The sequence below is a fragment of the Lycium barbarum genome, chromosome 12 (assembly GCF_019175385.1).
Source record: "Lycium barbarum isolate Lr01 chromosome 12, ASM1917538v2, whole genome shotgun sequence".
In the NCBI taxonomy this organism is placed as follows: Eukaryota; Viridiplantae; Streptophyta; class Magnoliopsida; order Solanales; family Solanaceae; genus Lycium; species Lycium barbarum.
The window spans coordinates 70,944,559-70,963,372 of NC_083348.1; the positions used below are offsets into that span (position 1 = coordinate 70,944,559).

The 18,814-nt window shown below is 33.9% G+C and overlaps 1 protein-coding gene and 1 long non-coding RNA gene across 2 annotated transcripts; one reads left to right on the plus strand and one right to left on the minus strand.

Moving 5' to 3' along the window:
* Window positions 1-6,557: 6,557 nt before the first annotated feature.
* Window positions 6,558-7,585, minus strand: LOC132625056 (uncharacterized). Its single transcript, XR_009576628.1, has 2 exons — window positions 6,882-7,585; window positions 6,558-6,794 (listed from the first exon to the last, which is right to left on the minus strand). It is a non-coding gene; the product is annotated as an uncharacterized LOC132625056 (long non-coding RNA).
* A 3,763-nt stretch (window positions 7,586-11,348) lies between these two features.
* LOC132623546 (protein SET DOMAIN GROUP 40) lies at window positions 11,349-14,548 on the plus strand. Its single transcript, XM_060338326.1, has 6 exons — window positions 11,349-11,571; window positions 11,669-11,819; window positions 12,621-12,752; window positions 12,905-13,045; window positions 13,279-13,545; window positions 13,826-14,548. Exons 1-6 carry the CDS (start codon window positions 11,432-11,434, stop codon window positions 14,471-14,473), a joined length of 1,479 nt encoding a protein of 492 aa, XP_060194309.1. The 5' UTR covers window positions 11,349-11,431; the 3' UTR covers window positions 14,474-14,548.
* The last annotated feature ends 4,266 nt before the right edge of the window (window positions 14,549-18,814 follow it).

Sequence of the window (18,814 nt, forward strand, 5' to 3'; positions counted from 1 at the left end):
AAAGCCTTGACTAAGGATTGATTGCGCTCACACAGATACATTGAAGCTACAACGACGAATGGAAATGGGTGATACAACAGAAAAGGGCAAGAATCCAAAAGGAATTATCTTAAAAACTGATTTTGCTGCTGTGATATATAATATTTTGTAACGACCTGTTTGGTCGTTATAGTATTTTTGACATTTTTTCCCCCTTCCCGAGCATTGATTAGCTCACTATTGACCCAAGGGGACCGTTGACACGCTTCCCGAGGTATCTAGACTTGATTCAGGTGACTTTTTATGAAATATGAGCTTTAAACAAAAAAAATTGACCCTAAGTTGACTTTTAGAAAAAAGGACCTTTTTAAAAAATTCGTCGATTTCAAGAGGTCTGAATGGTCATTTAAAACTTGTGAGTATATCTAGTTCAGTTCCCAATGCACTCAGATATATTTTGGGACTTGAATTGGGGAATTGGAAATGAGGTATCTACAGTTGACTCGGTCAACGAGACCTCCGTTGGGAATTTCGAGGTCACGAGCGCATTCGTAGCGTATTTTTATGTGGGTCTATGTATGTGATTTAAAAGCAGATGGCTTCGAGAGTGGTTCGAGATCTTGTTTGAGACTTAGAAAATCTTGTGAGATTCTTGAACCTGGTGCCCGTATTGGCGGCACCAATGCCGTCCCAGTGGTACCGCTGTTACTGCAGAGTGACCGCTGGGGTGGCCAAGTATGATTTGGCCCAAACCGTCCCAGCGGCCTGTTGGGCGCTGTTGCGGCGTCGCTGGTGCGGGCATGTTATTTCATTACGTGTGGATTTTGTGATAAGTTTTGCTAATCCCTTTAGTAATTCCTTGTTCCTATTCACCATAGGTTCCTTCTTTCTTAGAAAGTACTTAGTAATGGATGATGAAAGTGGGTTTTTATGAATGTTCTATCTAGGCTTATTAATGATGAAATTGATGGGTTTATGCTAGATTTTGATGAATCTAAGGTTATTAATCATATATCTTCCATTATTAGAGTTGAATTCTTGAATCAAGGAGTTAGGACTTATACCCAAATTTGAGGGTTTTACTTGAAATCCAAAATTAGGTGAATCCATGAGTTAAATCAGCAATTAGTTGTTGGGTTATGGTGACCTAGTGCTTATTTGATATTTTGCTCCTGAATTTCTCGTTTTGATCTTGTGGCCCCGTTCCCCTAATTTCTAGGGTAGATTTGACCTAAATTGAATGATAGCAGTATTAGTATCATTCTTCATGATTTATAAGCTAGATTTCGATTATGCTTAGATTACTTTGGTTTTGAGGCTCAGCGGAAAGGTAAGACAAATGAGTGAGTTGTTGGTGTTTGCGGTTCGGCCATCCAGGTAGGTTATGGCTTACCCTTGGTGATACTTCATGTAGCGAATCATATATTTAGATGATATTGGCGGAGACAACATGTAAACCTTCGGATATGAAGTTGGGATGTATATTGTTTTAGGTTAGGCCTTGTTGTGTGTTTGGGGTTAGCCACCCCGTTGTGTTGCGATTTGATTGTTCTATTGTGTTGGCTTGATGTCACTTGTTGTTAGTAGATATTGGAATCTGTTGCTCCATCTTGATTATAATATTGTTGGTGTACCACTATTGGTACTTGTGACTCTGATATATTGTTGGCGTACCCACTGATGGTACTAGTGATATTGAGTATGATTATTGATGTTGAGAAGTACACTGCACACACTCTCATTCTTCATGATATACTGTTGAGACACTGATGATACTTGATGAAACATTATGATGAACTTGACTCGATTTTTAAATGAGAGTGATGTGAGAGTCCGATATCCGATGTTAGTTCCCGAATCGTGGATTGAGTGAGTGCATGGACTCCGCGGGTCTCCTAGGGTGGTGCCGGTGAGAACCCCCCGTGGGCAAATATCCGGGGTCTCGTATGTTTGTTGGGCAAAAATTCGGGACAAGTAACACTTAGACTTCGCGATTCACCTTGGGTTGTGCTACTGAGATGTCGATATTTCCGTCCGGATTACATGTGTACACAACATTTGCATGGCATTGCATTGCATTCATACATTATTGCATTGCATTGCATTCACGATTTACTTTGAGATAATTTGGTGTTGTACTTGTGATGTTGGATTTGGATTTGAGATATTGAGACTTGGCACACTTGGGATTAGATGCTCCACCTAAGCGATGACGTGTACTTGGCTTTGATTATGTTTGACTTATAGTTGTTGGTTTATCTGCCTATCTTACTTTATTGTCTGAATTGTGTTAGCTATGCTTAGTCTGCTGATGATACCTACCAGTACCGTTGTTTGTACTTACATGCACTTGCTGCATTCTTTTATGAATGCAGAGTATCTGGTTAAGTCTGCTTCCATCTCTCGTGGCTGATCGTCGTCTTTAGCTTTGTTGCGAGTTTCCAGGGTGAGCACGGACATTCGCTGCCTTGAAGACTCTTCCCATTTTATGTGTTACTTTTGCTATTCTGAGACATAGACAGATTTATGTAATATTATTCCAGACTTGTATATTTTTCATTAGATGCTCTTGTATAACTTAGACTAGACCCTGGGGGTATTTTTTCCTTTTTAGCATTATGTTAATATTATTGTGAGACTTATGTATTTATTCTTTTCCGCTTGCTCGATTTAATTATTCATGTCTTTATTTATCGCTGGATTGAGGGTTCACTTACCGAGGTGGGAGAGGTAAGTGCCCCACATCTTAGCCGAAAAAGGTCGTGACATATTTGGATTGAGAGGAGTGCACGAGTATTTCAAAACTAGTCCAGACCCATGGATATGCCGCTTCATCAAATCAAGACTGGACTATGCATTCGAGTTAGGAGAAATCAAATGTTGTTTGATTCTATATGTATTTTGTGATCTTGGTTGGTTTTTAGATGCTTAGTTGTGAAAGGTTTGTTCGGATGACACTAAGAAGGGACAAGCCTGGTGTGGCTTCGCCGTCTGCTTTATATTGCAACACTTGGTAGTTAGATAATCTTTCATTGCCAAAACAAAAAAATACATTTGACTAAACACCAAAGCAAATCTATTTCCATCTTATAATTAAAAATCGCATTTGCAAATGAAATAGTTTTTTTTTTTTTTAATAAAACAAGCATCAATTCGGGAAAACGTCAACTTTATTTTCAAGAATGTTTAATTGTAGATGGTTGTGTATCTGTATGGATGTTGTTTTCATCGTCGTTCTACAGAAGCATTCTTTTTGTTTCTGTCACATATTAGTTCTCATTAAATCTATTCAATGTCACATTGATTACTTGTACAGAGTGGCACATATGATTAAAATATAATAACGCAGTGAAAGTGCATATGGTAAGCGCTAATTAAAAAGCGATAACATATTTTGGTGTAGAATTAATCGTATATAAGGTAAGCACGCTGTTAGAGGGACACATAAATGTGCAATTAAGATTGTCATTTCTTAACCACCTAACTAGCCAGATATCCCATAAGGATCTCAAAAAGTAAATTTCAAAATGCAAGGATCATTATAAAGTGGCAGTGACTTTTTTTTTTCCCTTCATAAAATGGCAGTGACTGATAAGTCGTGGATCCTTGGGCTTTTTACATCCACTACTTATACTTTTTGAGTAGGTTTTTCAAGTGTTTGTTCGTGTTTTCGTTTGTTTTTATGAGTTTTCAGGTTTTGTGAGTCGAGGACAAAAGAGGGACAAAATGGAACAAAAAGAGAAAAGACCATAAAGTTGTCGTCAATATGCAGCACTGCAAAGTGGACTTGTGGTCGCATCTTTTGCCCAGGGAAATGACAGTAAGCTGAGAAAAGATCATCAACTTGTGACGAGAATGCGGCTCCGCAACTTCAGAGTTGCGGTCGCATATTGGAGGTTCGAACACCCAGTGAGCCAAGCTACTTGCCTAAAGTAAGGAAGCAGATGCGGCACTGCAAACTCAAGTTGTGGCCGCATCTTCAGAAGGACTGAGAAGAATTGCTGAGTGTTTTGCGGTCGCAAACTGAAGTTGCGACTGCAAACTTGGATCGCAAGTCGTATATTTGTTCGAAATTTGACCTTTTGTCCTCTCTCTATAAATACTTGTACCTAGTGCTCTATGCACATTATTGAATAGAGATAGGAAAGGGGAAGTTAGGAAAAGAGTAAATAGCAAGAATTTGAGGCTTTTAAACCTCATCTAATGACTTGAGCTAGAGATAGGAAAGTTACTTGAAATAAAATGGGTGTTCGTTCATATTCCACATCCCAAGGCTTGAGAAAGCTCAGTGATGACATTTATCACCTTGGTTGAGAAACTCTTGATAAACTTGTGTATCCCATATTTAATCGCACATACACATATGAAGGAGTTGGATTAATACCCAGTTGCATTACTTTCCATTGGAACTACAACCTTAGTGCCTTTAGAAATTGTTAATCACAAGCATTCTCTTACAAATGATCATGACAAACATTAAAACCAAACTTTTTATACATTCCCGTCTCTAGAAATATAGACTATTAGCCAAGCGTTACACTTATCAAATTTATTTCTTCATTGTATTCTCTATGAAATTTGACCCCAACTTTGTTGGATTCTATTTGACAACGACCGCTTACTCCTATTTTAAAGGTGTAATTTGGGCGTCAGTGACGTGAAATATAGGAGTACTATGTAATAGGACCCAATAGTGCTTCACTGATATAACATTTTATAATTAGTCCTTGAGAGGTTGATTGCACGCCATCTTTGACGTATATATTTTGGATTCTCTAAGGTCCTGTTTGGAAAGCCATTCGGATAATTGAAATTGGGTGTAGTTACACAGACCTGTTTGTTTGACTAAGTAATTTTTATTTTTAAAAATTGCAGTAATGCTCTAAAAAAGGACTCAAGCCTTTTCATTGTATACTTGTCAAATTGGCAATATGTAATGACTTTTGGTATACCTCTCCCATATATTTGCACCCCCATTGAAAAATTAAATCTATCTCTATGACCTAAACTATTTTAAAAAATAACGCAAAATGTATTTATTTTGCATTTCTTTAGGCTACTATATATTGTTCAACACACGTCATATCATTTCGCAATTTTAATCTAATCAATTTTTTTAAATGTTAATAATTGGACAAAGTTATCATGTTTTTTACCAGTATTTTCTAAAGTATCATTTTTACACAACTTTTTAAATCCAAGTTATAAATTATATAAATTAATTAATTTGGCTCCATTGGGTTTGAAAAGTTACTAAAGTGCAAATTTCATGTAAAGGTATAGTAGTCCTAGACGAAGGAAAATAAGAAATTAGAATTGTCATTTTCTTATTTATATACTCCCTATATATAGTTAAATTTATCCTCATTTCGATAAGTTAGTTTTTATACACTATCAGAATCCATATAAAATTGATAATATTAAATTAAAGATAACTTAGTGAAAAAGCTTTTTAATGTCTAGGTATGCGTAATTTATTAGAGCCAAATTTTCTTTTCCAGCTGAAGTATTTATAGATCTTACTTTACATTTAAACATGCCCTACGTCATATGTCCCTCTACATAGGCTTCTCTGAATTAAACATCCAACATTTTACTTCTTGAGGGCTAGTTTGTTTGGGAAACAACTTATCTCGGGATAACTAATCCCGGGATTAGTTATTTCACCCTCAAGCGGGGGTAAAATAAGGCTACAATCCCAGGATTAGTTATCCCGGATTTTTATTCCAACCAAACATGGGATAAGGAGGAACTAAAATTTTATCCCGAGACTATTTTTGCTAATCCTTCACAACAAACGACCCCTTAGTGATATCATATGTGCTTACAATTACAGAAAATAAAAAATATTGAATGACATTGTTTAATGGTGAAAATGAAGGTAGCGTTATCAGTTAAGATTAGATTATCTTTAAATCTCTTGTTTGATTAACCAACAATCAATCTTTTCAAGCATGAAGCATATATGAATAACTAAATTGATTCTTGAGGTTCCTTTTATGAATTTGGGTTATTTATTGAATTTTGTCTAAAACTAAGGTTAAAAAACACATTTGACTAGCATAAAGCCTTGACTAAGGACCGGTTGCGCTGACACAGATACACTGGAAGCTGGAACGACGAATGTACACTACAAGAAAAGGCTTAATTTGTGGGGGTTATTTTGTCAATTTGTGGCCTTTTTCGACCGCCACAAATTGAATTGTGGCGGTTTCAAAAAACGCCACAGTTACCTTCGCCACAAGCTTATTTGTGGCGATTTTTTCAAACCTCCACGACGACCGCCACAAAATAAAATTTTAATTTGTGGTGGTTTTTAATGGCAAATATCAATGGTTTGTAACCTCCACAATATAATCTCAATGTTTTAAAATATTAAATTAGTGGAGATTCATAAATGTCACAGCATTATGCCAATATTTATAGAGAATTAAATTTTGGTGGCTTAGAACCCCCACAAATTGTTAATTTTTCTTTAAAAAAAAATTAGGATTCAAATTACATTGGGCCCGTATAATCACACATATAATAATTTTACTAAAAAAGACATTTGATGTGAAAGAAATTCAATAAACATATTCACAATAACAATATTGCAAATTTAAACTCATGTCAAACTAAAATAGTAGAGTACAAATTCATGTATAATGAGTTGTACATTACAACCTTAAATTCGTAAGAATCTAAAACAGTCCCACATCAAATAAAAAAAAGTACTAATGCTAAGCATTTGCATGGTGTTTCGAGTTGATGCCACACAATGATCTTCTTTAATTCAAGGTGAAGCACTTAAGCTCACTTTCCGCACAACTAGTCTGAAATAATGGGAAAAAATGTGATTAGTCAAATAAATACATACTGATATGTTTATTGATAAAAAATACCAAATTCAATTTACCGACCAAGAAGCATCTAAATCAATAGCATCTGTCTTGGAATTCCAAATCCACTTAAAGCCTACAAAAGAAAACGTCAACCAGAAAAATCAGTATAGCCATCTGACACTCCTGATATTCCAAATGAAATGTGAGAGTAAGATAAGGAACCAGAGCATTGGAGAGAATACAGAACCAACCTGTACTCGAGCAACACTAGAGCAACGTCATAAAAAGATCAGGCAGTCAAAAAATAATTCAATGGTAAACAATTCCTTTACCAGACGGGAGCAATGTCTCAACACCAAGTCAATAACCAGTTTGCGGAAGAAGGCACGAGTATACTCTAGAAAATCAGCAACAGGATCCACACAGTCACGCATCTAATGAGTAGCATCAAACCATCCTACTGTAACATAAACAACTGAAACACAAGGGGGACAAAAAGGGTTCCATTAAGTAACTTACAAATTACAGTTTAGAGAAGCCATGCATGGAGAGGGTACACCTAAAGGCAATTTTTTTTTTTTATAACTCATATGATCATTAATTCAAGATAGTAGTGCTAACCTTGTCACATTCAAGAATCCAGAAAAAAAGGAGTCCTAATTGTTGAAAGAAAATGAGTAGAAATTCTTACTACTAAAACTTAGAAAGAGAAAGAAGGAAACAAGTCAATTTCACATTCAAGTGAAAGAGGATAAAAATCAAATCAGAACCACAAAGGGAGAGGGGAGGCCAGCGGGCAAACTACCCATGAATACCTTCTTTAGGTCGTGGGATGGTGGATTGTTATTTGGGGATTTTAAAACTTTGGAGGGAAGATTTGATATTTGGATTTCTATTTTTTTGGTGTAAAAAGATTTTGGATTTGCCTCCGAACGAAAAATAAGACGCTTTTTTATAAAATACATGAACAAAAACCTATTATCAGTAATTGCGTTCAAGTATGAATGAATTATATACATTAATAGTTTAAATTGAAACTCAAATTCAAATGAGGTTCAATTAATATTGAACATAAAATAGTAATTTTCAGGCAAACGAAATAAAAAATAGAGCAACAGAAAATGTAAAAAAATTATAATATTAAATTTAATTAAATTTTTAATCCTAAATTTAAAATTTTAATTACATTTTGTATCACCCTTATCACCCATAAAATAATCTAAAATAAGGATTGTAACAAATTTAACTACATGGAATTAGTTTTTAAAAAAATAGAAAATCTTAAACTGAATATTGCTAACTTAATGAAGTTTAATGGATGAGTTTTATTTATAAAGTAGTCATTACATGACTAAAGCGAGCTAACCAAGCTTAACCGAACCAGGCTTCAATAAAATCGGCCGAGTCAAACTTAGACCGTTAGCTTAGTCGAGCCTAGCTAAATACATGTGAGTTGGCTCGGCTCGTTATCCCGCCTACTGACAACTCAACATCGAAACGTTGGTAGATCCTTATAGCTCTCTCTCGAACTCCACAACATCTCGTATCCATAGCTGAACCCTGGGTGCAAAAGTTCAGTATAAGTACACCAACAAGTATTCACTAGTCATTAAGTATTATCAACGGTCCCAAAAAAGGCAATGACGAGGGTTTACAGATATTATACAAAGCTATTGAACTCAATTTCATAATTAAAGTCTCGGTCAAAATCAAAGTCAACCCTAGTCACATGACCAAACTAAAAATAAATTACATCTCGGTTACTATAACGCTATGAATTCAAATCTATAATTAGATTTAATTCGACTCTGTTACAATGCTTAAATCATTAATCTAGTGTTTTCAGGGCTTAGACCCATAATTCCTGGTTTCTACATTCAATTCCATGATTTAGAAGTCTAAATCTAAAATAAAAATGGGAACAAACACTATGGGTAAGTGTAAAAGTGTAAAATCATTTCCTCGAAGCTATATGACAAATCCATTTTGAAATCGCTTCAACCAATATAATGTTGTCTCTCTTTCTCAACTGTTTTTCTCATATCCCATGCTCTTGGACTCAACTGATTCGAAATTTTAATGAACATTTGTAGAATTGAGCTGCCTATTGCTATGGAAGACCTCTATCTTTGGATCTTCTTTTTGCAGCAGAGGAATGTGAGGAAAAAAGAAAGACAAACTGTAAGTGATAGAATTTAAGGTAAATTGCATTAATTAGCTAACTACAGTAGGTAATTAGATTCAATAGTAAGTACGCGTCAATTAATCGAATTAGACAATTTCTCAAATAGCTGAAATTTGGTGTATTGGTGGAGGTTATCAAAAACCTCCCCAAAAAAAAACACCACAACAAGAACAATTTTGGGGAGGTTGCAACAAACGCCACAAATTGAATGTATAATGGGGGTCTTTTACAACCCCCACACTTAACCGCCACAAAACGAACTATTTTGTGGGGGTTGGCACAAACGCCACAAATTAAATGTATAGTGGGGGTTTTTTATGACCCCCGTAAATAAACCGTCACAAAGTGAGCATTTTCTTGTAGTGTCGTAGATGGGTGATACAACAGGCAAAGAGCAAGAATCCATAAGGAACTATCTTAAAAGCTGGTTTTGCTGCTGTGATATACAATATTTGGATTGAGAGGAGTGCAGGAGTATTTCAAAATAAGTCCAGACCCGAGGATATGCTGCTTCATCAAATTAAGACTGAACTTTGCATTCGAGTTAGGAGAAATCAAAGGCTGTTTTATTTTATATGTATTTTATGATCTTGGTTGGTTATTGGATGCTAGTGTGAAAGGTTTGTTACACTAAGAAGGACAAGCCTGGTATGACTTCACCGTCTGCTTGCAACACTTGGTAGTTATATAATCTTTAATTGCCAACCAAAAAAAAAATGAATAAACACCAAAGCAAATCTATTTCCATCTTATAATTAAAAATCGCGTGCTCACAAATTCATAAAAATATAACAGATAATTTTCAATTTATGATCTTCGACGAGTTAATTATCATACTTTGTCATGTTAGTTTATAGAATATCAAATCACTTGTGCCCTTCTGGTATTTGCTACTTTTCCTACCAAATTTATTTCCTCATAAATATTTTGACAAACAAACGTTAATAATTATGAAAATCTATAAACAAAATATGATTAACCTGCAATTACATTAAATTAATTATGTACTAAAAAAAGTGAGACAATTATACTTATTTAATAAAACTTATGCATTAATTTTATATTTTCAGTTTGGGCTATATTTCGTGTCAAACTAAGCTTATATTCAGAGTTTAAATCAAATTCAATATTGTTCTGAATATACTGTATACACTGTAATGGACACATGATTGGTTGACTGTATTCATTTGCAGTCCTTAGCAACTAGATGCCATTTGGACAAATAAGTAAGTTGGCCATTGTTTGAAGTTGAAGTAGGTAATTAAGTAGTATTGTCCCGCCAAGCGATTCAACTAATTTACATGTTTTTTGAAGTAGTACTTTGAAGAACTCCTTATCCATCGTCTTCTTCTTGCAAGAATAATACATGACTCAACTAAAATTGAAAAAGAATGAGATATATATTGTAGAAAATTAAAGATTCATTACTTTATTTGTAATCGAGATTGAGTGGCTAATGTTTCGTTGAGCTTATATTGTCCGCCCTTGATGATTTGGATTTGCTTGGTTGAACAAAAATGAAGAACATCATTGTTAGATTTTATTGGGCTTGAAAAAACTTTGTCGAAGAAAACAAAGTAGATCTATTTATTTTTGAATGAATCTAATCATTTAGAAAATGTTGGGATATTAAGAATTGATTTGGACTAATCGAGATCGATTTTGAGGCAAAATCGCATGGCGAAATTTATAACAATAAGTTATGACGATCTATTAAAATTTATGATCAAATTCCGACAATTTGTTAGTATTGATTGTCAGGATTTGTGATAAAGGTAAGTTTCGTCCATTAATCAAAATCCTGACTATTCACAAGATTTGCTGCTAAGTTCTAACTGTAAAACTTCAATTAAGTGTTGTTCCTATTGAACTTCTGAACTTGTCCTCAAGTGTTTCTATCAAACATAATCCGACTTACATAGTATTCCATCTTCAATGTAGCAACCTGGTAATATATTCTAATTTAATTATGTCATTTTTTGAGCTAATATTAGCAACAATTGAGAGGGAAAAAAAAAGTAGCCCTTAATTAAGCTGGCAGTGGAAGAGAAGAAATAGCAGAAACCGACAGATCCATGACCTAAAGAATAGCTTACCACATGTCTAGAATATTACTCCACCCCCAATTTAATTTTTACTTCTAATAAAAATCAGATTTAGGGGGTTTGATAGACACACTTAAGGACGAGTTCGGGGGTTCAATAGGAATAACACTTAGTTGAAGTGTTAAAATGAAGAAAAGGAGCAAATTTTGAAGGCCGCATATGCATTAATCCAAGATCATATTTGTGCAAATCACAACTTTTAGAAGACCATTACATTTTGGAATTGGGCCCAATTAAGCTTAGTAGGCCCAATTAGTGAAACAGTAATCCAAGTTGCCCTCCATCATTATTTTCTCCAACAAAAGAAATGAAAAAGCCCAGCTCACAACAAGGCCGCCATGGATGAAGCTGAAGCATTGAACCTGAAGAGCTTCTTGAAATGGGCAACAGAACTAGGAATCTCAGACACTCCTTCAACTTCATCAGATTCATGTTTGGGACATTCCCTTTTTGTCTCTAATTTCCCTGAAGCTGGAGGGTATTTATATACATTAATCACAACTCTTTTCTTGATTTTTTTATATGCAGAGTGATTTGATGAATGAATGATTTTTTTTTCTTTCCTATTGTTGTAGGAGAGGTTTAGAAGCAGCTCGTGATATTAGAAAAGGGGAATTGATACTTAGTGTTCCAAAGGGAGCATTAATGACTAGTCAAAGTCTTATGATGAATGATGAGGTGCTGTCCATTGCTATGAAGAAGCACCCTACTCTCTCATCTACTCAGGTGATTCCTCTTTATTCTATGAATTACAACTTGGGTTTTTTTTTTCTTGGACTAAAGGTAGGAACTTTATGTGTTTGGAGTTTTGTATGATCAACTAGTAATGTAATGTTAACTCAATGTGTTGCTGAAAATGTGGTACATATGAACTGAATGTAAGAGATTATGGAGCTATATATCTACAGTTGTTCTTGAAGCAAATTTGAAGTTCTGGGGGTTAAAGTTTCTCCATTCTTGTTCACTAAGCTACTACTCTTTGCTCCAATTTAAATGTTCTATTTAGTTTGTATAAGATGTTATGGTAAGAGTTAAATTGTTGTTACATTTATAGGAGAGTGGATTATGTTCTGAAATGAACACTTTTAAGTACAAAAGTGGTGCTCAGTGAAATTTTGATAACTAAGTGTTGAAAAAGCTTTGGTAAGTGTAGGAGTGGAAAACGGGCGGGTCGAAAATGGGTTAAACAAAAACGGGTAAAATATCCGACCCACCCATATTTAATGGGTCGGTTTAGATGGTTACTTGTTCTTTTTAACCATTTTGCCAGCCCTAAGAAAGTGATACAATTTTGAAACAACTCAATTTACAAGTTGTTGATGTATTGAAAGGCTGGACCTTTATGTTGAATCTGCAGTTTCTTCAAATGTTTGTAGTAAGCGCTTTGCAGCGTTGGTTGTGCAAAGTGAATCAAATCTCCACAGTCAAAGTGCTTCCACTTGCCCTGCTCTTTGTGATATGTTTGGCGAGTAATGATGGTTTCCTTCAGTTTGATATTTATGCTTTTTGAGCTTATTTTTACTGCAGATATTGGCTGTTGCACTTTTAAATGAAGTGAACAAGGGGAAAAGTTCTCGGTGGTGGCCCTATCTAAAGCAGTTCCCCCGTAGCTATGACACACTTGCGGATTTTGGGAAATTCGAGATACAAGCGTTGCAAGTTTGTAGCAATCCCTACAAGTTAAAATGTATTTCATAGTTGGAAAGCACTTCTTCTGTTCACTGGATTGCTAATTTATATCATAAAAGCATCATAGTTGACTGAAACTCACCATTAAAAGCCTTCATCTGAAAATTTTCTAATGCTTTTAGATTGATGATGCCATCTGGGCTGGACAAAAGGCTTCTCGGAAGGCTGAAGAGGAGTGGAACGAAGCGAATGTGCTTATGCATGAACTCAAGCTCAAGCCACAACTCCTGGCTCTTAAGGCATGGCTCTGGGCCTCTGGTTCTGTAAGTATCAAGTAAACTCACAAGTGCTAATTTGGAATAAATCTTTATCATTTTTTAGTTAAGTGTTTCTGATTAGAAAGACTTATTCATTGGAAGATACCTATGCTGTGCTTGATTCGTGATGCATCAAGCACTCTTTGTCTGCCTTCATTCACGATGTACTTGAGCACTCATTGTCTGTGAATTTGCTTGTTATGTTCACGGTTTAACGTGAAAAAAGTTTCTTCCTGAAGATATCCTCACGCACCATGCATATACCTTGGGATGAAGCTGGATGTTTATGCCCTGTGGGAGATTTCTTCAACTACACAGCACCTGGAGAGGAGACTTCTAATTCTGAAGATCGGGTTGCTGGAAAGGCCTTTTCTTTGCAGGAAGACGGTCCACTTAAATTGGAAACTGAATTGGCCGCTGACCATAGGCTAATAGATGCTGGATATGAGGAAGACGTTTCTTCATACCGTTTCTATGCTAGAAGAATTTACCGGAAAGGAGAACAGGTGGTTCCTAAAAAACTTCCTTCCTTAGAATACTTTTTATTTTCTGTTTGTGCGGCATTCAGTAAATTTAAAAGAAATGGTTCTTTTCCATTAATAAGTTGTGTATGGAGGGTGGTCTACTACTTGATATTCAAGAAATTAAGAACTACAAAATGAACAATGCTTGTGTCAGCATTGAATATGCAGTGTCATTGTCAAAACAGTTTGCCATCTCATTTTGCATTATGTTTCTAGTTTGAAAGAGTTGCACTGATGCCTTTAGCTTGATTGATTACTGCAGGTTCTTCTAAGCTATGGAACCTACACAAATTTGGAGCTTCTTCAACACTATGGATTTCTTCTGACTGACAACCCAAATGATAAGGCGTTTATACCTTTAGAACCAGATATGTATTCTCTCTGCTCATGGGAGAATGAGTTACTGTATATTCAGCCAGATGGGAAATCATCCTTTGCACTGCTATCAACAGTGCGATTCTGGGCAGTCCCTAAAACCAGTCGCAGGTCTGTTGTACACCAGGTTTATTCGGGAAACCTACTTTCAACAGAGAATGAAGTTGTTGCAATGAGATGGCTAGCGAGGAAATGCAGAACAATATTGGACATTCTTCCAACAACTGCTGAAGAAGACTGTAAGTTGCTCGCCATCCTTGATGAATTTCAAGATATACATCAAATTGTGGAGATTAAAGAGATGCCACCAGCACTTGCTAGTGAGCTTTGTGCTTTTATTAAAAGCAAGAATGTGGTCAGTGAAGGAATTTGTGCTATGTCAAGTATAGCTAGGAGGTCTATAGAGAGATGGAAACTAGCTATACTGTGCAGGTATCACTACAAAAAGATACTTTGCAATTGCATTGTACATTGTACTGAGATAATTAATGATATTATATCTCAAAGAGATTCAATACAGGGAAATCTTCATTGAGCTTTTGTATTTGCATTCGTGTTGGATTCCCTTGATAAATTGATGAGAAAACTCTATTGTGGCTCAGACAGTACCACCTTATCCTGATGAAACTGCAGGGATGAATAGCTTTTTGAGTAGGTATGGTGGGAAATTTGAATGGTGACAAGTCCAGGAAAACCTTGCAGGAGATTCTTTACCCCTGTCAAACTTGCACACGTCACTGATTGCTTTTAGAACTTCCTTTCACAATCTTGTAAGGAAATCAAGAGGTTAGATGAAACTTCTATAAAACTAAAACATAGGTCTAAACTGTCAAAATGGAAAATCATTCAGGTTGCAATATTTTTCAACCACCAAATCACAAACTCATTGAGTGTCATTCCTCACGATTATGACGAAAAGGTTATTCTTCACGATTACTGTAACTTGTTGTTCAGACAAGTATTGCCCAGTATCAAGTAAGAAATTCTGGTGACTCATCAGGATTTTGCTCCCAATTCTGGTGGAAATGTTATATTCGCACCATTTTTTTAAGGGGCCCAAAATGCAAACGTTGGCACCCGAAAAATCCTATTTGTGCAAATCACCCCTTTAACAAGAAATAGACACCTTCATAAAATTATTAAGTCCTGTAAGAAGGTAATCTAGTAAATCCACATATGGCATACACCATGGTTGTCCCTCTTCTTCATGGAACGTTTACACGACGAGTTGTGTCCAAAGACCTTAAACCTGAACGTTGTTCCAAGTTCTATAAATGGCCCTTTTATGTTTTACAAGGAAAACATTTACAATCTTGTTAATAGTTACTAATTGGACTCTTTTTATTGCACAAGACAATGCCGCCTCCACTCACAAACTTAGTTCAGTCCCTTCTGCAACAACCCATCAAAGATCCTAATCTTAGAACCCAACTCACCAATTAATTGCTTTTAACAATTACAAGGATGCAGTAGATAAACTTGAAACTTGCAATGACTTGTTGAGACCTTGTGAGTTTAAAAAGATGTTTGAGAGAGATACAAAATGCTTTTAAGCACTTATGTTTAGGCCAAAAAAGTACAAAATAAACCAAAAGCTAAAAGTTGGATATTTTCAACTTAATATTTAGCTCGTAAGCTACTTTTAAAATGCTACTTTAACCCCATGTTTGTGATAAATGTTTTGGGGAACCAGATATCTAAACTTCTAAAGTGCCATTACGGTGAAAGTGTAAAACATAAAGAGTCCGGAACCAAAATGACTCAATAAAAACCAATTGAGCCAAAATACCCCAAGAAAAAAAAGGATACCAAAATACCTTTAACGCACTTTTTTTTATGCGTTATGCAAAAAGGTGTTAACGTCCCCCGTTAACATTCGTTACCTGAGCTTCAAAAAAAAAAAAAAAAGAACCTTGCATAACGCAGCAAATAGATGCGCTATGCAAAGGCAAAATTTTCCAAACTAATCCACGATCTAAGAATAGGCTAAGGCATCACCTTATATACTCCCTCCGTTTTAATTTATGTGAATCTATTTGAATGGGTACATAATTTAAGGAAAAAAAAAGACTTTTGAACTTGTGGCGTAAAATGAGACACACATATTTTGCATGGCTATAAATCATTGCATAAAAGTAAATTATTTTCAAATATGGAAAGGGGTCATTCTTTTTGGCACGGATTAAAAATGAAATAGGTTCACATAAATTGAAACGGAGGGAGTATTAATGAAGGTTTGTCGTGTCTATTTGCGTTGCATCATTAATGAGCTAAGTTTTATATTTATTGATTGTCTTAAAAAAGATCATATATATTTTCTAAAAAAATATAGGCTTATCCCCTCGTATTAATTTACATGTCTTACTTTTCTTTCTAAAAAATAATTATAATCATTTCTAAGACAACAAAAAATATAACACTTAGCTTATGCTTAGAAAAATATAATATCCCTCGTATTAATTTAAATGTCTTACTTTTTTTTATAAAAAAATAGTTATACTTATTTATAAGATAACCAAACATATAAGTTATACTTACTTATGCTTAAGAAAATAATAACATCTCTATATCATTTTAAGTGTTTTATACTTCTTTTTAGAATATAATTATAATTATTTTCTAAGACAACCAAAAAAGAGACTTAGCTTATGAAAAATAATATCCCCTCCGTATTAATTAAGTGTCTTACTTTGTTTTTTTAGAAATAATTATAATTATTTTTTAAGGCAACAAAAAATGTAATATTTAGAAATAATTATAATCATTTCTAAGATAATAAAATTATAATACCTAGCATATGCTTAGGAAAATCAATATCCTTTCTGTATCAATTTAAGTGCCTTACTTTCTTTTATAGAAAATAATTGTAGATTTTTTTTAAAATTTTTTAAGACAACCAAAAATATAAGATTTCACTTATGCTTGCGAAAAAAAACATTCCATTCGTATCAATTTAATTGTTTTGCTTTTCTTTTTAGAAAATAATTTAATCATTTTTTAAAACAACCAAAGATATAAGATTTAGAAAATAATCATAATCATTTTCTATGACAACAAGAAATATAACACTTAGCTTATGATCCAAAATAATATCCCCTTCATATCAATTTAAGTGTCTTACATTTTTATAAAAATAATTATAATTAATTTTTAAGACAACCAAACATATAAAATTAGGCTAGAAAATAATTTAATCATTTTTTAAAACAACCGAAGATATAAGATTTAGAAAATAATCATAATCATTTTCTATGACAACAAGAAATATAACACTTAGCTTATGCTTCGAAACAATATCCCCTTCATGTCAATTTAAGTGTCTTACATTTTTATAAAAATAATTATAATTAATTTTTAAGATAACCAAACATATAAAATTAGCTTATGCCTACGAAAAAAATATCCAAATTCGTATCAATTGAAGTGTCTTGCTTTTCTTTTTAAAAATATAATTTAATCATTTTTTAAATCAACAGGTGATACAAGATTTAGAAAATAATTATTATCATTTTCTATGACAACAAAAAAAATATAACACTTAACTTATGCTTTGAAAAAATAATATCCCTCCGTGCCAATTTAAGCGTGTTACATTTTTTATAAGAAAATAATTATAATTATCTCCGTATCAATTTAAGTGGCTTATATTTATTTTTAGAAAATAATTATAATCATTTTCTAAGACAACCAAAAATAATACTTAGCTTATGCTTATGAAAAATAACTTCCCCTCTTTATTAATTTAAGTGTCTTAGGCAACCGAAAATATAATATTTAGAAAATAATTATAATCATTTTCTAAGACAACAAAATTATACTCCCCTGTTTCAATTTATGTGAATCTATTTTCTTTTTAGTCCGTGTCAAAATGAATGATCTCTTTCCTAATTTGGAAACAAATTCACTTTATGAAATAATTTACAGTCACACAAATATTCAAGACTTATTTTGAACCACAAATTTCCAAAGTTTTCACTCTTTTTTAAATATCTTGCCCAGTCAAATTGGTTCACATAAATTGAAACGGAGGGAGTAATACTTACAATGATGCCATTTGTCAGAAGGTTGGCAACAAAATTATAATATAACAATCTTGTTAATTGGATTCACACATCGCATCTATTTACTGCGCTATGCAAGTTTTTTTTTTTAAAAAGCTTGGGTAACGAATGTTAACAGGGGACGTTAACACCTTTTTACAAAATGCATAAAAAAGGTGCGTTAAAGGTATTTTGGTGTCCCTTTTTTTTTCTTAGAGTATTTTGGTTCAATTAGTTTTTTATTGGATCATTTTGGTTCCGGACTCTAACATAAACTTACATTAAAATATCTAAAATGCCATTAATGTTTCGATGAAAATTACAATATTGCCCTTAGTAGACAATCTTCATCTTTCGTTTTTCTTTTCCAGTTCAAGACTTTCACTGGGCTTTACTTACAATTTTTTTTAAATTTCAAAAGTTTAGAAATCAAACAATATTAATTACCTAATATTTACATCTTAATACAATTATTTAATATCCTGAGGTACGTTCAGATTCACATGTTAATCTTGATAAAAATAAATAGAGCCTTATCATAAACCCAAAAATCTTTTGAAAACTTTTGCATAAAGTACAAAGACCCAAGTAAAGTTGTTCCAGGAAAAGTTGCATGCATAGCCAAATTCCTCCTTCAGTTTGCTAATTATGTTTACTCAAAACAACCTAGACTTACATATAAGACTAAGAGCATGCAACAATGATTTTATTAATTAAAAGAATAACAAATTGGTTCTTTTTTTAAAGCTGGGGACCCTTTTTATACTAAAACCAAACCAGAACAGCCAAGCCAAATGGCCTTTCTATGTGCATAAGTGTAATAAAGATAAACTAGT